The 22,803-nt window shown below is 43.9% G+C and overlaps 1 protein-coding gene across 7 annotated transcripts in view; it reads right to left on the bottom strand.

Annotated features, from left to right (window-relative positions):
- Positions 1-3,447: 3,447 nt before the first annotated feature.
- Positions 3,448-22,803, bottom strand: part of PBX3 (PBX homeobox 3) — a 174,962-nt gene continuing 155,606 nt past the window's right edge. For 2 of the 7 annotated variants that reach the window (XM_036412081.2, XM_036412082.2), the window contains 4 exons: positions 9,789-9,954; positions 8,535-8,647; positions 7,619-7,708; positions 3,448-4,987 (listed from right to left, as the gene is read on the bottom strand). In XM_036412081.2, the coding sequence (XP_036267974.1) occupies positions 4,895-4,987; positions 7,619-7,708; positions 8,535-8,647; positions 9,789-9,954 (462 nt within the window). In that variant the 3' untranslated portion in view covers positions 3,448-4,894. Of the gene's footprint in view, positions 4,988-6,842; positions 7,454-7,618; positions 7,709-8,534; positions 8,648-9,788; positions 9,955-22,803 lie in introns of those variants that run through there. The other 5 variants (XM_036412079.2, XM_036412080.2, XM_036412083.2 and 2 more) reach the window with 3 other exon arrangements.

Here is a 22,803-nt window from a genome sequence, read left to right as displayed (position 1 = left end):
TCCTCCTCCTTCTCCTCTTCCTCCTCATCCTCCTCATCCTTTAGGTCTCTGAGTGGATGTCTATAGTCCGGTTTTCATTGTACCCGAGGTAAAGGCAGGGCCTGACTCCGTTGGAGGGCACAGTGGTCTGGGCTCAGCCTTAGAGGACAGCCGCTCGCCAGGGAGGCGGGTGCACAGAGGACGTTCCGAGAAGAAGAGAGGAGACAGGCTCAGAATCCCTCCCCTCGGTCACACAGGTAGGAGGCAGGGCTGGGATCCACATCCAGGCCTGGACGTGAGAGCTGCTCGCACCCGGAGCGGGTTGAGTGGGCAGTGGGCTAAGGGGCCGGGGGCCAGAGCTGGACAGAACCCGGGACGCGGAAAGGCAGCCACAGGGGCACAGGCAGACCTCTACCCAAAATGAAGTGCGTGCGTGCGTGCGAAGGGAGCATGCCAGGCCGTGCTCAGCTCTGCTCACGCATCGTGATGGTCGCCGCCCAGGTCTGTCAAGGCTATGGCGCCAGGCCAGCCCGGGTGCGTGGCTCTGCCTGTCTCCCATCCCCAACCTTGTGATCCACAGACAGAGCCGCCTCATCTGTGGCACAGGTTTGCGCCCTGTACACACCACAGGACACACACTCCGGCGGCCCAGGCATCAGAGGCAGAGGCAGGAGAGAGGCGAGCGCCGAGAGGTGGCCACCTCGCCCCAGCAGGGGCCTCACACTGGAGGCCGGATGGCTCGAGTCCACGGACGCCTCTCTCCACGCCACCGAGAGTGGGGCCTTCACAGGGCAAACCCGGCTGTGGGAGGCTGCAGACCGGCAGTGCCAACTCTGAGCCTCCGAGCTCCCATCTGCAAAGGGGGTAACAACATCACCTGTCCCGGGGGGTGCCACCGGCATCAGACACGAGAATGTACAGAAAGGGCCCGGCCAACGTCTGATCCAGAGATGCTCAATATCAACTTCTCATGGCACGACACGCATGAGACACCTGAAACACGATCCCACCTGGGAGACGCATCCCCACGTCACTCCCCGCACAGGAACCGGCCCCTCACACCCCCACTCAGCGGGGCTGATCGGAGGCAGCTGCTCGGTTCAGTTCAGGGCCACAGAGAGGTTCTAGCCTGGTTTGCAAGGCCACCTGGTCCTCTGCAGAGGTGCCCACCTGCTCGTGTACCTACCTCCGTGTGGAAGGCTGGCACCTGCTCAGCGTGGAGCTGCTCGGGCTCCTGGGCTGTCAACAGACTGCATGTCTTCTCCTGAGCACACCTGTGCCCTGTGCGTCCATGTGGACAGGCCCCTTAGCCTGTGATTGGGCGTCTCAGGTGGTCTCCCACTGCTGTTTTCTTTGACCTTGAGAATGAGCTCTGAGTCCTCCCTTCTTGTCCAGGGGTCCAGCAACCCACCAGGCCTTTTGCACTACCCTCACCAAGCATTTGCTTTCTGAACAAGGGCTGCAGCCTGGTTTCATTCATCTCTGGGTCTCACCCACTGCTTGAGCCAGAAAAGGTGCCTGGTGAAAACCTATCAAATCAACCCATTTCATCCAATTTGGAGTGAAGCTTAAGAACTGGGGGCTCGCCGAGACTGGTTTGGCTCAGTGGATAGAGCATCGGCCTGCGGACTGAGGGTTCCCGGGTTCGATTCCGGTCAAGGGCATGTACCGTGGTTGTGGGCACATCCCCAGTAGGGGGTGTGTAGGAGGCAGCTGATTGATGTTTCCTCTCTCATCGATGTTTCTAACTCTATCCCTCTCTCTTCCTCTCTGTAAAAAAAATCAATATATTAAAAAAAAAAAACTGGAGCTCATGCTGCGCCCCAGTGCCCTCATGGATGAAGTGAAGGTGCTTCTGCCCTCCCCTCAACTCTTCCAGCAAGGGAACACATACGCCCCCGTTCTTATTTAGACCTGGGACAAAGCCTTCGCCTCTCACCCCTCAAGGGTTGCTGGTCAAGGTGTAAATCTCCAAAAAACACGGGTATATGCTTCTCTCAACTGACCAGAGGTTAACCGAGACGGTCCTTAGGAAGCGTTTCTGGGACATTAAAGATGTATTTGTGTGTGCGTGCAGGTCCGGTGTCCACAGGGTATTTTTGCAGGGCCACACAGCATAGAGGCGGCTTTATGTAAAAGATAAGAAAGGCTGACCCATATGCTAATTGAATCATGCAAATAACTCCTTAGCCATGGGAGAGGTTCCTGCAGGCAGGCAGAGCCCGCGAGGGAGGACAGCTTTGGAGGGCCATCCATTTTACAAAGTTGACTCTCACAGCATAACTGGCTCAAGATTAATGGGAACGGTGGCCCTAGACCTTGTTTTGCCTGGTTCCACCAACTGAAACAGTAAAACAGTTGTATTTATCATAGACAATTTACTGCAACTGATTAACATTAATTTGATTTCCTGTGAGTCAATTTCCTTGAGATATATAGTAAACAGGCCAATTACCTGCTATTAACTTCTTTTGTTATAAAGATTTAGGTATCAGCGACAGATGTGGATGTGCATATGTGGAATTTCTAACCATTTGAATAAAACAAAAACAGTGTTTAATCTAGTTAAAGAATTTCTAGTTGGTCTTGCATTTTACAAGTTTAGAGGTTTTTTTTTTTAAACTCTTATGATAAGGCCCTAGAAGACGGATAGTTCAACTGGTTAGAGCAGTGGTCAGCAAACTCATTAGTCAACAGAGCCTAATATCAACAGTACAACAATTGAAATTTCTTTTGAGAGCCAAATTTTTAAAACTTAAACTTCTTCTAATGCTACTTCTTAAAAATAGATTTGCCCAGGCTGTGGTATTTTGTGGAAGAGCCACACTCAAGGGGCCAAAGAGCCACATGTGGCTCTCGAGCCGTAGTTCGCCGACCACGAGGTTAGAGCATCATCTGGATACGTCAAGGTTGCAGGTTCAACCAACCAATGAATACATAAGTAAATTGACAACAAATAAGTGCTTCTCTCTCTCCCCAATTTTTGCTTGTTTTTAGTGGATATCTCACAGAAGTTATGAAAATGAAGAATTGAGCATGACAAGACTGGTTATTTTTAGATAGTTACAACAAAGTTTTTTCCCCTCTAGCAAGTGCCAACTGCATCATTAGGTCAGGATGGAGAGTGTGAGCTCCAAGGGTAGGCACCTAAGTTCAAACATGGCCCCTCGCTGTCAGAGGTGTTAGCCTCTATGAGCGTTAGTTTCCTAATCTATGAAAATGGAAGTATTCCTTGAGGCGTGCTCAGAGCACAGGTTCAGGAGGACAGGGAACAGCATTTGGCAACTAGCCAGGAGCCTGCACACAGAGCTGTCAGCTGGTGGGGCTGTTCCGTCCTGCCAGCACCGCCGTCACCTCAGAGTCCCCCTCCCACAGGCCACACACCTGCACCCCGGCCTGCCTAGGGCAGGTTCTCCCCTGGACCTGTCTTGGCTGGTTCCCGCAGTGGAGTAAGAAATAGCATCAACATTTAATCATGAAAGCAAAAAGTTTATTCATGTTTGAAACTACATATAACTACCACGAGGAAGACTTTTTCAATCCAGGGTGTAATCCAGTTAGAAAGGAACACGAAACGCTTTTAATACATTAGAATCACCGCCACAAATTATTTTCATGACTCAATCAGTTTCAGAATCGCATACAATACAAAAAGAGAAAGGAGGGGGCCCCATCACACAGGGTGAAATATACAGTACTGAATACTGAAACCCAAATGCATCACAATTAGTCGCCGCTTTTTTTTTCTTCTTTTTTTTTTTTTGCATGAATTAGTAACAAGATGAAGAACATTCAAAATGTTTCTCAGTATTTACAACAGTTTTACTGATTCTGTGTTAAAGACCCAATGTTTCCACTCTCGGTTTTTTAAAAGTTGCAAATGCAACCCTGATTTTTCTTTTAAAAGATTACAATGTACATTACATTTTATGAAGGGAAACAAAGAGTTAATTACAAGATGCAAAAAGATAAGAAAGAGACAAACTACAGCGTGAGTATTGTTCAGAGGTAGTAAGTGAGCACTCTAAGCTACAGAACATGTTGAAATTCTATTGGTTTGTATGAGTTCGCATGAGGTAATAAAGCTGTGTTTTGATTGGTGAGATGTATAAATACTCTTTTGCTACACTATATACAACACTCCAGAGAACAGGGCCTTGGTCAATGCCCAGAGGACGTAGCAAACCTTGACAAGTCTGTGCAGCACCCAGCACACATCGGAAAACCCAGATGGATCTCATGTTCACCTCCATCAGCAGCAAATACCTTCATCTCCCAGAACAGTGTGGATCCATGATTTAATTACCAAGCAGACTCTGGGCACTGGTGCTTTCAGAGAGAGAAAAGATGCCACCAGTCTCTGATCTAATTATAACATAAGAGATCGCAACACAACATGACGAGTTAAGAGTCTTAAGCACAACCATCATTAACAGAGATAGCCCAATGGCTCCTTTATTCCAACTCCATTAGCGATATGAAAGAGAGACAAGCAAAGTCTGCGATGGAAACACGCTAGAAGTTCAATGTAGGTGAGTCTTTGCATCTGCTTTAACCAATGAGGTTTAGCATCCATTGTACTTTTTTACCCTTAACGCCAAGTAATTGGCAACTGTGAAACCATTCATGTAAAATATTGATAATAAATTATGATAAAGTAGCTACAGGACTGTCAACAATGTTAAATCTTGGCCTAATTGGATAAAGTGCTTTTTTTTTTTTTTAACATTGTGTGTTTTTTAAGTATAAATACAAATGATTATGATTCTTTAAGAAACAGATGGCCAAGTTCTCTAAAAGACAAGGTTTTACAGTAAAGCTGTAGATGGTGGGCCACAGAACCGCTTTCCTTCTCCTCCTATTGCTCTGAACGCACTAGCGAGGCGTGTCAGCTCAGGGGCAAGTGTTGCCAGGATTAGTTAGAGGTATCAGAGTGCACACTTCCTGGGCCTTCTGTAGGAGAAGTCACAGAAGATGGAGTTGTTGCGTCCTGCCAGCCTCCATTAGCCTGAAAGGAGAAACACAGTTCAACGGGTGCACGTCTACATATGAATTCTCCTCCCCGATTTAAAATACCAGATGACAACATGAGAGCAAAGATGCATTAGCGAAATGTGTTTTCTAAACCCACTTTGGCAGCACTTGGAAGCATGTGTTAAAGTGGGATTAAATGCATGTAAAACAAATCCATCCCACCAAGTAAAGACTTGGCAATAAATCAGCACACTGAAGGAGGGCTCTGCCAGCCTGAAGCTGGCACCAACCTCAGCCTGTGATTCGCTGGTGAGGAGGAGGTGACTCGAAAAGAAATCCTTTAAGAAGGGAGCAGCAGAGAAGCCAGGGCAATGCCTCAGCAAGACCTGGGGCCCACGGAGTACCAACTTCAGCCTGGCTTAATCCTCGTCTCCATGGAGAAGAACGGCCCGCCTTTCCACACGGGCTGACAGCCGGCTGCTATAATCCTGGGAAAACAAAGGCCAGGCTTTCCCTCCAAGCAGGATCCTCCGGAACGAAAACGCAAGGATGTGGAGGAGCACACGCTATTCAAATCTGCATTCCAGTTCTCTCCAACAGGAGCTCCTAGCTGGGGTGTTGCTACCGCTCTTCACAGGCCACTGGCCCTTCCCGCCTCAGGTCTGCATCGGCAATAACAGTTCTCAGAAACAAATTTGCCTCATGTCCTAGCTTACCGAGGCAATTGCTGAAATCAACGTCTGATCAGATTTCTGCTGTGGGAGACAGCTTGTCGCTACATATTTTTATGTCAATCAGGAGGGAGGTGCTGGGCTGGTGAGTTGGGGAACACTGAGTGGAAGTGACGGAGCGGGTCTTTCTGGAGAGGCGGCGAGGGCGAGCTGGCGAGCTGGCTGGCTGACACCCAGTGCCCGCGGCACAGAGCAGCCTCCTGTGAGGCTGCCCCGGTCCAGACCTCCCACAACAACGTCAGTGTGGTCACGAGGTCCCCTGGTCCCCGTGCCTCCCTCACATCCGCCTGAAACTTCTGAGAGGCCACCCAAAATGTCTTCCTTTCGGCCTGTGTCAAAGGCTTCTGAGAACACTCTAGACTCCGCAGGCAGCTAGAGCTGCTAGCTGAGCCGTGTGCTGGGGATTTTCCCTCTCCCATGATCGCTGTTCTTGGGGAACTCCCTTCTTCTCATCGACTGCCTTGTTCTGCATAGAAAGCTCTTTCCTCCCTATGATCACCCACAGAGATGGCCAGAGCCAAAGGGAAAAGGGTTTTCAGGCTTGAGGCATATCGAATTCAAGTGAGGAAAAAACCAGTGTCGATGGTATATTTTTCAAGCCTCAGTAGTGCAGGGCGGATGCTGACATGCTTGTGTATTGTGTGGACGCTAAGAAATCCTCTACTCTATCTAAAAGGTAAGCTGTTTTCACCCTCAAGTATGAAAATCTAGTACTTAGAAAAACTCTTATGCAGATACAAGTCTAAAAGATATTCTGTCTGAAGTAAACATCATTCCTCTTTTATCCAAATTTATAAACAACAAATGTACAATATTTTTACCCAGCCTGGCAGCTGGAGGAGAGGTTGTCAGCAAGCATTCTTTTTTTCAAAATAAATTAATCCTTACTCTGGTGGTTTGAGATTATGCACTGTATTATACAACAGCGCCTTATCAAGCCTCATCAGTGAAGATGGAATTCATGTCTGTAAAACGCTGCAGGCAATCACAGTTTCATATTTTATCATGTTGATAAGGATATCGCACATTCTCTGAAGCATTTCAAAACACTTAAATGAAAAAGGAGAAATGCAACTAAAAGGCTTTTTATATGGTTTGTTGTGGGTTATTATGAGTTATTTATAAACCCAAAAAGAAAGATTTGACATTTCAAATGTAAAAGATTTGAGTATTTAATGGTCCTTTTCCCCCGTTACAATTGAACATCCTCAATCACTTTTTAAATCATTAATATTTACTCTCATAGCAAGTCAAGGCCTTAAAAAAAAAGAGAATTGTGTCCATTTTCTTTCTGACTCTACCACCATGTGCTGGGCGGTTCATTTCCTCCCTCAGTCTGGAATACCAGCTCCACCCTAAGCCCTCCCACCTCCTCAACCTCCCATCCCCTCTCAGGTACCCAAAGAGCTTTTTGCCATTTTCCATCCATGTCAGGGTGGGGGGAAATGTTACGTGAATTGGCTACGAAAGTAAAATCAGTTCCTCCGTAATTGAAAATGAGAGGCCTGTGTCTCCCATGCTGACAGCACAGCGCACTGCTCTAAGAGCAGGGTTCTTTGTGCAGCCTGCTTTGTTGATCGCTGGGGCCCTCCAAGGCTGTCCCCTCCGCCTGAGCTGGCGGGGAATTTTTCCTGCTGCTCAATTCCAAGATGAATGACCTGTTCTTCACCTTTTTCCTGGACCCACAGGGCAGAGGCAGTGGAGATGGCATCTTGATGGACGGGAATTTTAGCCCCTATTGATGATGCACTGGGCATCTGTGAGGACTTCTAAAGGCGTTTAAATTCATACAATAAAAGGGCAGTGACGACGCTGCCTTCCCTACCTGCCCACAGATGAGAAGCCACGTCAAATGGCCATTAATTTATTTATTAGTCGCTGTTTACCTGACGCTGTTCCTACAGCTCTTCACATCCGGTCCCCAGAGTACTCACATTTAAATTATGTGGACTGTACAGCGAATTTCCTCCAAGGCCATCACTGTAGCCTCCCGTCTGATTGATAACATGACGGAGGGTATCCACCTAGAAGTGAGACGAAACAAAATTCATCATCACAAATCTATTAAAACATCATCACTTACAAAAGGAAATAATTTGAATTATGTGTGCCACGAGGGTTTAGCATCTTCAATGAAAGACAAATTATCAATCAAACGTGACTGGCAGAATTTCAACAACTCTTTGCATGCTTAAACTCACACGTCTTTGTTTTTTATGCCAGCCAAAAACAGTAAGTCTTCATGGCAATGCAAACTTCCCATCTACACCGACCAAATGTGTGTGGTGGCTGTGGGTGAAATCTACTTATAAATGTGTATACTGGATCTCTCTCTCTTACACACACGTGCACACACACACATGCACACGCACACACATGCACACACACACATTCTCTTCCACACACACACTTATGTGCATAAAAACTGTTCTCAATAAGACGAGAAAAATGTTGAACCTAGAATATATTTTAAGAACTTAGGTTTTTATATTCTGATTTAAAAACACACACACAGACACAAAACAGTAATCTGTTTGTAAATCATACACTCACTGGTACACACACTATTTTTCTGGTCTATTTTGGTACAAAAGTAAGATGCCCCAACCCTTCTCCATGAGCTCAAGCCAGAGCCGAATGCATTCACAAAGTTGATCAAGTTTGAATCATCAAAAGTCACTGTTCGCTTGACTTCTCGTTAAATTAAATGTGGGGCTGACGGGTCGCGTCTGGAAGCACCCAGCCCAGGTCCTGCACAGACATGCAGGCCGCTTCCACGGGGTGAGAGCAAGGAGTTTTGAGCCCAAACCCTACCCTGCCAGAAAGGCCCCGGCGGGGCGTTCCTCCTACCTGTGATTGCACATTGGCTCCGACTTGGGACCCTTGGTAAGAATCCCCATTCAGACTCTGCATGTTCATGAACATGTCCCCAGAGTTTGGGAGGTTAAAAGAACCAGAAGAACCTGGAAAGGAAAGAGTTAAGTGGCTGAATAACAGAGAGCTACACACAACCCTCACAGACCTAGAGTCGGGAAAGGAGGACAGGCACAGGAGGGAAAGGTCTGTACAACATGAAGCATTTCCGGGCTCAGAGGACGGAGAGTGACGGCAAAGAACTAGGTCCCGAGTCACTTACAGCTGGGAGAGTGCTATCAATGGGGAAGCCCAGTAAGAAACCAAGAGAAAATAAAAATAAACAGAAAAACACCTAGGAGCTGGCCTGGCACCTTCCCGTTTTAGCTCCAGCATCTGGTCATTAAACATGCTCTTCACCATCATTAACTCCATGGTGGCCAACTACCCAGCGAAGAAATATTTTTCTGAAGCTGTTTCTAAGCAATAATTCTACCTAACTTCCATCTGTTTTCATGTTCCATTAGAAATACTCGAGGGAGAGGGCAGAGAAAGACCACAAAACAAACAGAAAACTCCCGCATTTCTGAATTTTTAAAGATATACATTAATAATATGAATATCTGTTTGGACCAGCTGCACATCTTTCATTGTTAGTCAAGTTCCTGTAATTTTAAAATGTTTCTAATTCCATCACAAATGTCACATAAAGTTTAGGTATGAGGAGCCAAGATACTGTACCCATTCATTAAGTCCCATGGCCCTCACAGCTACCACCCACCAATCCCAGCAAGCCAGCCCAGGTGCTGGGGAAATGCTAAGAAGGGCAGCAGATGAGGCTGTGGCCGCATTAGGTAGAAAGCAGGACTGTACTCCACTCCGACATTCTAGCTCACTGCACAGCGACAGATAAATGTCCCACTTCAGCTATGTCATTCTTTGACAGGCACTATTGACCTTAAAATGATCTAAGAACAGTATAGTTAAAATAATCATTAGTGATGGCACTTTGCCTAATTTGCTGAATTAAAAAACCACTACACAGTGTGAAAGTTCCAGAACCTACCAGTAGCAAGTGGAACTCACTGAACAGGAGGTTTTTACAGGCTCTGGCCACTCAGTTCTTCACCCTCCCCCAACAAGCCTGCATTTTTACATAATTCTTCCTGTACAAAGCACCGTGTCCTCAGTAGGGCTCTTGCTTCCTGAGCTGTGAGACAGGGCTTTGTGGCACAGGCGCCCGGTACGCACCGGAATTTGGCGTGGTGGGCGAGTTGGTCTGGTTGTTCTGCACGGCTGCGGCCACTGCGTGTGCGGCTGTCACGGCGGTCTTTGCAGCGTAGAGGTTGGCTTCTTCCTGAAACTTGCCAATATTCTTCTTGTACCTGATTCGTTTGTTGCCAAACCAGTTGGATACCTACAAATCACAAAATCACAGGGATGTGAGTGAGGAGAAGAGAGGTCGGGGGGGAGTTAAACTTCCAGTAACTGTTGGACACCAAGCGGATCCCTTGGGAGACACTCAATTCTGAGCCTGAAATCACTCTGTGGATAATGCATAATGGTTTTGGGGGTTCACTTTCTCTTTTGCAAATCTCTCCACACTCTTGGAATGATACTGCTATTTGGAGTTAGCCACAACAACACTAAAATGGCTGCAAGCACAGTTTGTTCATAAAAGAATATGCAATTAGGTATACTAATAATATACCTATTATTAGTATGTAAGTGATCAGTCCCCCCTAAAAGTAGCTGAAAACTAAAGGAAATATTTGTTAAGTTAGGTAAAAAATGAAAAATACTTGAGAAAGAATGACTATTCTTTCTGGGTCTGGGACAATTTTGGCAGCTGTACAGTAGAATCATGTTTGGTCTGATAAAAAGAGTAACATCAATTAGTAATGGATGAAAAATCCCTTTGTCTCCTGCCTTAGAAGATATGCCTGCCTGCCAACAGAACTGCTCAAGCTCTGCCAGTCACACAGGAGAAAACTCAAATAACTGCAGTCAAGTCCAATGCAAATACACAGGAGTGGCTCCGATTCCATCCAGTGGACTATCCTTATTTCTTTTGCAAACTACTTATAGTACTTCATTCTAGGGCACATGGGAAAGAATTCTAAAGAGGATCTTGTCAACAGCAGATTTCAGTACATCTCACTGACAGCAAAACTTCAGCCCAAGTTATGGCTGTTACATTATGTGTTCCGGCTCTTATAGCTGAGCTATATAAAGAAACTAAAACCCACACAGCCATTTGTAAGAAGGCACCCACTGCTACATAAAATGCTCTGACCTCTCTTGTTAAAGTAACAGTTAAAAAAAAAATACTTTTCAATAATCTCTTAATATGTCAAAGGGGCATGTTGCTATGGTACCAGGCCGGTGAGTCACTGTTTTATCCTGAACAGCTCTTCAGGGCCCTGAGGAAAAAGGAGTGGTATGAGCCCTCCAATCCAATTTATGCCGAGGGGCAGGCTTGTTCACCATCTTTGCCAAGTCTTTAATTGCTTGGGAAACGAACTCTCATTCTTCAGCCCATGGCACTCATCCTTCTAACAGAAGCCAGAGAACCCTGGCCAGGGAGCCACACAGGAAGACAATGCTGGCCTTGCCGCTGCCCGCATGCTGTTCCCTCCTGGGGCACCACTGTGTGCACACACATGTAGGACACTCGCTGAAGAACCGTGCAGCTCCCATGAGCACAGGTTCATCAGTCAGGAACACGCCAAAACTTGTCGGGAAGAAAAAAACGCTAAAGATCAGGACTCCATAGCTATTTCTGTTCCACCTCCATTTCCTTCCCCTGCAGGACTGTATGTATCCCTTTTTTCCTTCATATCAAATAGCAGTGTTTATCATAGCTGTCATCTAATGACTGTCTCCTATGTGCCTGCCCAGCATTATGCAGTGTCCTTTGCACACATTTTCTTATTTAATCTTTTTAAAAAGAATATATATATATATAAATCAAATATATAATTGATTTCAGAGAGGGAGGGGAAAGAAGAGATAGAAAAATCAATGATTAGTGTCATTGATCAGCTGACTCCTGCACACCCCATACTGGGGGTTGAGCCCAAAACCTGGGCATGTGCCCTGACCAGAAATCCAATCGTGAAGTCTTGGTTCTTATAGGTCAGAGCTCAACCACTGAGCCACGCAGGCTGAGTTCATTTAATCTTAACAATCTCAAGGCCCTATTAGGGGTGTCGAACTCAATCAGAGAAGGGGCCAAAATCTAAAATCCAGCCTAAATCGCGGGCCGAATGGTTTACTGAACAGTCATAAACTGTCATTGTGATGGAAACGCAGCGGAGTGCAGTGATGACAGCGCGATGCGGGCCACATTGCAAGGCCTGGTGGGACGGATTTGGCCCTCGGGCCTTGTGTTTGACACATGTGCCCTAGGTAGTTGATGGAGGTGGTTACAATAGGCTTAACACCTGTCCCAAATCCAATGGCCTTTTTTCTCTCCTCAACTTGTTTACCTCTCAGCAGTGTCAGATATTTGTAATTACCATTTCTCACTTTTTGGGGGACGTGGTTTCCATGAGATTATGCTCCTGCTTCTCCTTCCCTGACACCAGTGTGTGTGTGTGTGTGTGTGTGTGTGTGTGTATGTGTGTGTTTTCTCCAACACTTAGATCTTGCCCCTCTTCTCTCTTTCTCCTTGAGCAAGCTTATCCTTAGCAACTATTTCAATTTCAATTATCATCTCATTATGAATGACTCCCAGATTCCCATCTCTATCTCTAACTTTTATGAATATCAGTTCTAAATTTCTAAGACATTTCCATACAAATGTTCAACATATGCTACTACTCTGGCTCATTTGAATAAGACTGTCAAGCCTTTAAAGAGTTAAATATTGACTATATCTACAGTGCAAAGGGAGATACTCCTGATTGGGAGGGAATTTGGCATTTATTAAGCATAATTAATGAAAATTCCCCATCTCTGAATTTAGCAACAAAGGCCCATCTTAGAATTCTCCTCTTCTAAACAATTCTCTGTTGGATTCTGTGCTTTGTAGTGAATATTACCTTGACAATCAGAGAAGCTATAATACATTAATGAAACCTGGCCTGGAAATCAGATTACAGCTTTATTAACAGTTTCATAATTGAGGAATCTCTGTACCATCGAAGGTCTCATCTCTAGATATGTAAGAATCCTGTGTTTATGCATACCCCTGGACCAATCAAACAACAGTCATCACTAATAAAGGTTTATTTAATTCTCACAGTAAAATTTTAATATCACCAGCAGCCTGGGGAAGCTGTAGCAAGTGGGTTTGCTTGACATCAGATAGTTTCTATTCTGCTAGTCCCAATACTTCTTAATCTTTAATATCAAGGCAATTAAAATTAATGGCCACTCATCCGAAGCTACTGTGGGCAGTGTTTCCTTGACATCAATTGTTTGATGGGATTACCTAGAGGTTAAACTAACAAGCAAGGTTTAATTGGAAGCAATGAAAGAAGCAGTGATCATACCTTATGTTTAACCTGCATAACCACCATCTAAATGAATATCTAAAAATGTTAAACTATTTCTCAAATTAAAATATGCACGTCACATTCTGAAATCACAGATTTGGGCATTGCAGCAATACAGCTATTAAGACCAAACTGCTGCAAATGAGATCAACATAATTAATGTATAAATGGACACCTAAGTTCAGGGATTCTTTTTCACCTTTTTAAAAACATATGGGTGCAATTAGTGGCAAAAGAACCCTTATCACCACCCAGTGGGAAGCCCCCAAAGCTTCACATCACGTGTGGCCCCTCCTACACGCGCTCTCGGTGGAGCCAGGCAGTACACAGGGACACTAAGCGAGCAGAGCTTGCTCCGTCTCTGAACTGGATGGTGTGTACCCAGGTCCCTGAATAGAAACATGGCAGGAAATTGGTGGAGGGAAAGGGAATACACTGCCCTGTGCTTCTCTTTTGAGCCACGTATCAAAGATTCATGACTCTGGACTATGCAGAAGGCAAAGGGCCAGGCAAGAATTTCCAAATCAATTAAAAATGTGAATAAAAAGCATAAGTATTCTCTTCCTTCCACTGATGTTCATTGCTCTCAGCTCCCAGACTGTGAGTTTTTGGCAATCAGGGGAATGAGTAGTGAACATTTTGCTGGCTGCTAATTTTCTGGAGCCTTTCTGCAAAGCCAAGAAGTGGCCAGAAAAGCTTCCGGTCTCTCCCATTTACTATAGCCATGCATGTCCCCAAACCTCATCTAGCTGCAGATTGCCAATTGCTTTTAAAAAGCAAAATGTTTTTCCCAGCTTCACGGCTCAGTGGTTGAGTCTCAACTTATGAACCAAGAGGCCATGGTTTGATTCCCGGTCAGGGCACACGCCCAGGTTGTAGACTCCATCCTCAGTAGGGTGTGTGCAGGAGGCAGCCGAATAATGATTCTCTCTCATCATCAATGTTTCTATCTCTCTATCTTGCTCCCTTCCTCTCTGTAATAAATAAAAATATTTTTAAAAATAATTTTATATGTGAATCTAAGACAGAAACTAGAGAAACAGATAGTAGAGGAGTGATTATAATCACCAAAGTTGGGGGGCGGGAGGAAAGAGATATTGGACAAAGGGTATAAACATCTACATTAATAAAAGAGAAACATGCCAGCCAATCAGGAGTACACAATTAGCCTGACAAAGATGGAGGCGGCCCCACCCCCCAGCTTCTCTGGGCCTCTGGGCAGCACACATGCAGGCACGGAGCAGCCAGGTGGGGCAGGAGGCCTGCTATGAGGGTGAGGGCAGAGGGAGCTACAGGAGCAGTGCTCCAGCTGGAGTGAAGACTGAAGGCTCTGGCCAGAGCAAAGATGGAAGGCAGCAGCCAGAGGGAAGGCCTGGCGGGGGGAGGCGGGGTGCCAGAGGAAAACCGGTGCTGGCAGCCAGGGGAAGGAAGGTCTATTGCACGAATCTTCATGCAATGGGCCTCTAGTCATTTATAAAATTAACAAGTTGGGGATCTCATGTAAAGCATGGTGACAACAGCTAATAATACTGTATCATATACTTAAATATCACTAACAAAGTAGGTCTTAAATGTTCTCACTACAAAAAAAGAAATGGTAACTATGTGACTGGATGGTGGTGAGAGCTAATACTGTGGTGGCAATTATTTTACAATTTATAATTATATCAAATCAACATTAATGTTATGTGTCAATTATATCTACAAATATATCTAAATATATCTATTCTTTTATTGATTTCAGAGAGGGAGGGAGAGAGAGATAGAAACATCATTGATCAGCTGCCTCCTGCATGCCCCCCACTGGGGATCTGAGCCCACAACCCAGGCATGTGCTCTGACGGGAATCAAACCCAGGACCTTTCAATATGCAGGCTGATGTTCCATCCACTGTGCCAAACCGGCCAGGGCTCAATTATCTCTTTTTTCCCTCCAAATATATTTTTATTTATTTCTTACAGAGAGGAAGGGAGAGGGAGAGAGTTAGAAACATCAATGAAAGAGAAACATGCATCAGCTGCCTCCTGCACACCCCCTACTGGGGATGTGCCCGCAACCGAGGTACATGCCCTGGACTGGAATCGAACCCGGGACCCTTCAGTCCGCAGGCCGACGCTCTATCCACTGAGCCACACCGGTTTCGATTCAATTATCTCTTGATAAAGCTGGGGGAGTGGGGAAGGGGAGAGGTAAAGGGCAGAAGAGGCAAGGAGTAAAGCTCTTTTTCAAATATAACCAAATTCAACTTCTGTGCTGTCTTTTCACCTTCTTCCACAAGGTTACTTGGACCTTTCACTTAGAATCTTCACTTCTGACTTAGAAAAGTCAGATATGGGCATATGGTAAGGGCCTGGGACTCAGGGTCTGGTTTCAAATCCACACTGCCACTTACTCTGAGCATTTGGGTCAGGTTACTCTAATAATTTCTGTGTCTCCTCTCATATACAATAAGAATAACAGTAATATCTTCCCCTCCTGGAATCGTTGGGTGCATTCATGATTCTGGCACAGTGATTACCTGGTAGCTATTAGCTAATACTACCACCCAGGTTTTATCAACGAAGAAACAAGCAATTCAGACTATACACAAATTGCTCAAAATCACAAGGCAAAGTATGATGGATCCAGATTTCAACCTCAGGTTTCCCATCACCTTTCTTTCCCATTGTATAATCAGTTGGGATATATTTACTGAATATGTTATATGGCCAATGCAGTAAGGAAGACCTCACTTTAGTTTGTCAACAGGTTCTGCAACTTTAAGCAAAACAACGTTGAATAAAACTAACTTTACCATAAATTAATTGATATAAATAAGAGTTAAGTTCCTATGCTATCTCAGTGTAATAATAAAATGACGAACAAAATAATGTTATTCGAGGACCTGCTTACAGTACTAGGTGCCGAAAATGAAAAAATACACATGGACCTCTCTACCTGCCTTGAATTACAATATGGTTCCTATGAAAGCAATGCTAGACACAAAAACAGTTAGGAAAATGGCAGGGCAGTGATGATCACACACCACGCTGCACAGTACAGATTCGAAATGCAGCAGGATATTGGAGGAAAAGAAGTCCGAGCAAGTCTGGAAAATCAGAGCAGACTCCCGAGGTAAGATGGAACTGGAACTGGACCTCAGCTTCGGTTCAACTCAATTCAACAGCATTTTTATTGAGACTCCACATTTCAGAGGTACAAACCTTCAGCAGCTGTGTTGATACAAACAAACCAAAAGAATAAGCTGCTGCCTCCCTCTCCCTAGACCTCTCCAAGATCCCAGAGACTCATTCTACTTTCTAACTTAATTCCGTTCTTAACATCTAAACCCCTCTTTGTAGTGAAAGAGGAAGGAGAAGCCATTCTAAAGAGAAAGAGGAAAGGAGAATCGAGGAGCGTTGACATGGAAGTGGTGACATCTGAGTGGGGGGCTAACAAGTGAGGAACATTTCTGTGAAGGAGAAGGGGGGAGCAATGAGAGGTGGGGCGGGGCATGGGTGCCAGGGGATGAGCAAGAGGAGAAGCACCTGAAGGACGTTGGCTCTGGCTAAGGAACAGGCCTGGGAGATGCTCTGGGCAGGGGAAAGCCTGAGAAGGGCTTGTAGGCTATCTCAGACCTTCCCGCCCACGATGGGCTCAGTTAAGTGCCAGCTAGGCAGAGGGGAACAGAGCTTGAGCCTGAGATTTCTAAACGTACAGTGGAGAACAGGTTCTGGTGAGGCCACCTGAGGCCAGGTGAGGCGGGTTTTCCACCCAGGTGCCTGTCCTGCATCAGTGGTCTACACATCTTTTGCTGGAAAACTCAGGTACCCACTCACATATATTTTCCTCCTTTGCACATTTTTAAAGTTGGCATCTATTATTTTTCATTATGAGTTTATGTAGCTGTAAAAAAATGTTATTTCAGTTTGTTATGAATGTTGACATTTTGAAATAAGGCAGTAACACTGTTCTTTAAAATGTATCGAACCAAATCTAAGTAGCAAAGCAATTTTAAAAATACATAGACTTGCTTTTCTTTAACAGTTAAATTTTTTGTGTTCTTTTTTATTCTTCAAAGAGTATTTTCATTTTGTTTCCCTCCCATATTATCTTAACACAATATACTTTAATGCTCTATGATGGAAATACATGGAAATTGAAACTTTCAAATGTTACTTCCTATAATTATAAGGCTTTACATGTTTAACATATCCTTTTGGATTAAATTGTCATTACAGTCAGTCTAAAATTGATCAAAGCAATACAAATACTTATTTTGATAAGTAAAAACTTATTTTGACCATCGAAAGTAGGTTTTATCACACATGCATTTCCTACTCAGAGGGGTGTGGAGTTATAAAATGCTGACTGAAGGAGGTTTGGTTATCACTGATTCCTCACATTATCCCCTGCTGGGCACTGGAGGAGGCCCCACTCTTTGGGGCAGGGGTCTTCAAACTATGGCCCGAGGGCCACATGCGGCCCGCAGAGGAATCTGATCCGGCCCGCCAGGTTTTTTGGGCAGTGAGCGCAGCCGAGGTGTTACAGTAGGAATTAGTAGTTCATATAGTCCGGCCCTCCAGCTCTCTGAGGGACCGTGATCTGGCCCCCACTTTAAAAAGTTTGAGGACGCCTGCTTTGGGGCAATAAGCCATTGTACTGGGTGGGAGTATTCCTTTCACAAAGTGGAAAAAGGCCAAGTGGGAAAGGGCAGGAGGGAAAAAGGAAACCCACACATGATTCCCACCACAGCAACTTTCCGAGGCACCTGGATTTGAGGAACGAGTTCATACACACCTAAGGAAAGCTGGCCAGTGAGAACCCTGACACCACACGCTCCCTAATCCCCTTTGGAAAATCCTCACTTATGTTGTGGAGCATTTATACCCTAGTTCGAGACTGCTGTCTTAAGCGAGCAGACTAGCTCTGATTACATTTTAACTTCTTGGTGTGAGAGCCCCTTGGATGGGGTGTGCATAGTAAAAACCTTCAGCTACAAACACGGAGGTTATGCAGGCAACCACTTCTATGTATCACAGAGACTTTTTGGAGCTAGACAAAGACCAAATTTGCCAGCTCAGGAACTCAAAAAAGGTTCTGATTAGAGAACTCAATCTAACGGGTAGATACAGCTTACTTATTATTTAGCATAACCTTTCTGGAGAGTAAGCTAGCAAATATGTATATAAACTCTGACAGCCTTACTGAGAACTTGTCTAGAAGAAATATTTAGAAATATATGTGCCAAAAGATTTGCTACAATCCCACATATAATAGCTGGAAAAATGAGATTAATTTATAACACTTCTGTATAAACAGAATATGATCACTGACTGAAAATCATGTTGAGGAAGAATATTTATATTCATAATATAAAGAGAATGAAAAGGGCAATTTCTTTCTTTGCATAAGCATAAGAACTTTTGGGAGGTAAAAATAGCCACATATAGCCCTGGCTGGATAGCTCAGTTAATTAGAGCATCGTTCCGATATGCCAAGGTTGGGGGTTCTATCCCAGGTTAGGGCACAGAGAACAATCAACCAACAAATGCACAAATAAGTGGAACAACGGGTTGGTTTCTCTCCCTCCCTTCCTTTCTCTCTCTCTCTCTCTCAAATCAATTTTAAAAATAGTCACACATAGACCTATGAAGCTGGGCACATATACACACATGCATGTGTACACAGAAAAAATTACTAGGAAACATTTACTATTCATTTGAGTAGATTTATAAGAAATTTCTATTTTTGTGCTTTCCTGTATGTTTTCAAATATTATCCAAAGAGATTTCAGATAAGGAATATTTTAAATCAGGAAAAAATGTACTTTCCAATGGAAAAGGGAACCAATCCGCTTTTTAAAGCAATCACTGAGAACTCATTTAGCCATCTTTAAGAATGAGAGTGTCAGGCCCCGTGTAGCCCACACAGCCCCAGGAACCAGCGATTCTACTCCTGTATTCTATCTGGAGGAGGGGATTCAGGCCCAAGAACTCTTGAAATAATTAAAATCAGACATTTTGTAAATTTCAAGTGATTAAAATTTCCCAGACTGCTTTGCATTTAAGAAAAACTCCATGCTCAAATTAAAAAGCTAAGCCATCTACAATATCTGTACCGTCACTGAAAGGCAATTTTTAAATTAACATTAGTTGCATCTTATATTTCAAATTCTATCACTACATTTATTTATCATGTAAATAACAATGTTAAATTTTTAAAGGAGAAAAACTATTATGTAAAGACTTAATCTTCGAGGGGCAGAAGTGCGGAACTTTAGTGCTCCTCCTTAGTTTTGCTTCCCTGCATAAAACACATCGGGGAGAGGATCAGCACTTGTTTGCAAAAGAAGCAGCTGACACTAAAACATCATTATTGAGATTAGCAAGCTAAAAATTTATGAAGCACAAATCTTAGGAAAATATGTGATTGTGGTTCCCATGTTTACTTGTGCTGCACACTTTATGTTCTGTGCCTAATTAAATGCAACAGATTATGAAATGCTGAAATGCCAGGCCGGGTATAATGGAACATGTAGCATATTCACATGGTAAACAATTTTACCTCTAATAAATAGTTTCTCCCTAATCAATATGTTTCATCCCCATTATGTGGTTCAATTTAAAATGAGGGATGGAAGCCAAAGACTATTCAATTTTTTAAGTTAATGGTGCTAATATAAACTAAATCTCATCCTACACACTGCCCTCCCAAGGATGCACACTCAGTGTAAGAGCTGGACATACCATAAATAACCACTTGTCTGCGTTCCCTTGAGAATCCAGACGGCAGCTGAGCAAGGGATTAGGAGCCAGACAGACCTGTGTGTGAAATCCAGCTCTGTGATTTCCCCTGTGTTACCTTGGTAAGGTCATGTCAGCTAATGTTCTCCTTACCTGATGTACAAGACGAGATAGCGGTGCCTACTACTCACAGGGCTGCCATGAACATTAAATGAGATAACATGTTAAAATACACAGGACTATGCCTGAGATGTACTAGGCACCTAGTAAATGTTACCTCTCCCTTTTCTGAGAACAAACAAGCAACAAGAGCAACAATACCCAGGCCAGTGTGGTCGCTGGTTTGATTTCGGGTTAGGGCATATGCCCTGGTTATAGGTTCAATCCCGGTGTGCAAGAGGCAGCCAATCAATTTTCTCTATCATCAATATTTCTATCACTCTCCTTCTCCCCCCCCCCCCCTCTCTCAAAAAAAAAAAAAATCAATAAAAACAGGTGTGGTTTTTTTTTTAAAGAGCAACAACAAAGCCCTCTTGCTTCCTGTAGCCACAAAGGTCAGGGCAGGTTTCCCTTGTCACAGGAGCTTTGAATTCTGGGAGAGCCAGTCCATGTTCCCCGTGCTGGTGAGATAAAGGCAATGAGTTCATGGAACAGCCCATCAGACCTCAGAGGGAAGGCAGGGGAGGTTTGGGGGAGAGAGACCAAAGGATTTGTATGCATGAATATAAGCATAACCAAGGGACATAGACAGTAGGGGGGTGAGGGCAGGTGCTGGAGGGTGGGAGCAGCCAGGGAGAGGTAAATAGGAGAAAAGGGAGACATATGTAATACTTTCAACCATCAAGAATTTAAATTGAAAAAGAGAGAGAAAAGGGGGTGCTCAGCATAATAAACTTCCTATCAGATGAGAATGCAGAGCGCCTGTCTGCACATAGCTGCTGGGCTACTCCTCTGCATAAGGAGCTGTATTACCTATGCCTCCTTGTCCCTCCTCATTCCCGCCCCAACATGGCAGCACTTGCATGACAATGCGCTGGACTTAAAATTTGTAGGAAACCTGGATTTATGTCCTCCTTATACCTATATTTATAACAGCAGCCATAGAGGGAGACTGCATTATGAGCCAGCCATTGTGTCAGGAACTTTACAACAATTATCTTATTTAGATAAGACCCAGTTTTACTAATGTAGAAACAGAGTCAGAAACTTTATGTACCTTGTCTGGGGTCGCACAGCCTTTCCTGTGCTTTTCCCATTATCCCTTATCTAGTAGAAACTGTTTCTAATTAATACTCTTAATTTTAAAAAATTCAAAAAATATTTACTCAATTTTATTTCTTTTCCATTGTATTAAATGGCTAAGGCTATAAAAGTACATTCTACCTCTTCAGTGCAAAATATTTTGGCTCTTTTATTGTTAAAATGTGGGCTAGCCCAAGAATCCAAATCATGTTTTCTTTTTAGAAAATAAGCTCCAAATTCCTAATAATTGTCTTAAAAATCCAACTTGAAACACCACCCACTTCTAATGGGAGCACTGAACAATAGAAATTCAGTTTCCATAGTATTTGAAGTAATTTAAAACAGATTCACTTGTCAAGTACTGTATTTTTTTATTTGAGACTGTGAGAAATTTTATTGCCGTAATGTACTGACGCCCTCACAGTCTGGCTTTGCCCTTTCTACTCCGCGCATGATAGACTGATGACTACTCATGGCATCCACAGGGAGGCTCATCTGCAGAAGCATATAAAACGTCAGCTCCGGCCACAGCACAGAGGAAAACGATGCTGCCATTCGTCTCCCTACAACACGTGCTGAGGGGTGGCTCTCAATGACCACAGATGATCTTTTCAGTTAAAGATGCTTTTCTTTAAAATTCTCTCCTTTAAAAAAATAAATGTGCTAGGGGTACAACTGAATAGGTTCCTTCATAGGCTCCACGGAAAGCCTTTGGCAGGTTTTGAATCACTGACATCTCAACTGTGAAACTACCTCCCATCAGCTACACTAAAAGGTGGAGCCATTTACCAGAAGAAAGATCAGCATCTGAAAACTAAACTCAAGAGCACTGTCTAATAAACAATAATGGGCCAGTTTTTTTTTTGTCTACATAAGTGTCATGTCAATGAAAACATCAAAGTTTATTAAGTGTTCTATAGTCAAGCCTTTTGTTTCGAGGAAACCCTTATTTAGTCAAACACCAGTCCCTACCAAATACATATCCCAGTTTTCTTTACTTTTTAAAAATCAAGAAATTTTCACTGAATTTATTTAAAATGTCCTCAAAACACATATTACCCTTTCAACATACATAATTAATTCTCACTAAAAACAAATCACATACATTTTTAGAGTAAAAAATACACCAAGACTAATAGACATAACCCCACTGCCAAACCCTGGCCATCCCATGGCCCCGGCTCTCACTTTCGGAGCCTATGAAGGGCTGGGGCTGCCTGCACGCTTGTTTGCTGGAGGGCAGAGCCCCTGTTCCCCTTTCCTTTTGGCACCTTTACAAGGCTCTGTTCGCACAACATACCCAGCAAGAAAACTGGTTTGAATGGGTGACAAATTCGCATTTACCAAGCACTAATGATATGGCCGACCGGTAACATATATCTCATTTAGCCCTCAAGCCTCAGATGAAAATATCATTATCCTAATTTTACAGATCAAATAATGGAAACTTCAAATTAAATAATTAGCTTAAGGTCACACTGCTACTTAATAATGGTGGAGTGGAGTCTGAGTGACTTTTCTGCATCTTCCTCTACTAAGTATGTACACTCAACTGGAGTTAAAGTGCCAATTTCTCAAAATGAGTAATAAGAAATAATGGTACCACTGCCTAAATGGAACACAAGTAACAAAGTTTAGTATGGGTTAAAAAAAATCTAGAGTACCTGCAGAGCCAAATTTCCTAAATATCTACCTTTAGGGAATCAAGAGGAAGAAAAGGAAACTATTACTTTCGAACTTTTCTCCCTTGATCTTCAGCCCAGTCATCTAGATCCCAGTGGGGTTACAGTAACCCAT

This window comes from Pipistrellus kuhlii, unplaced genomic scaffold (assembly GCF_014108245.1).
Source record: "Pipistrellus kuhlii isolate mPipKuh1 unplaced genomic scaffold, mPipKuh1.p scaffold_m20_p_43, whole genome shotgun sequence".
Taxonomy (NCBI): Eukaryota; Metazoa; Chordata; class Mammalia; order Chiroptera; family Vespertilionidae; genus Pipistrellus; species Pipistrellus kuhlii.
Note: the sequence above shows the minus strand (reverse complement) of the source record. Positions and strands in the feature narration are given on the sequence as shown.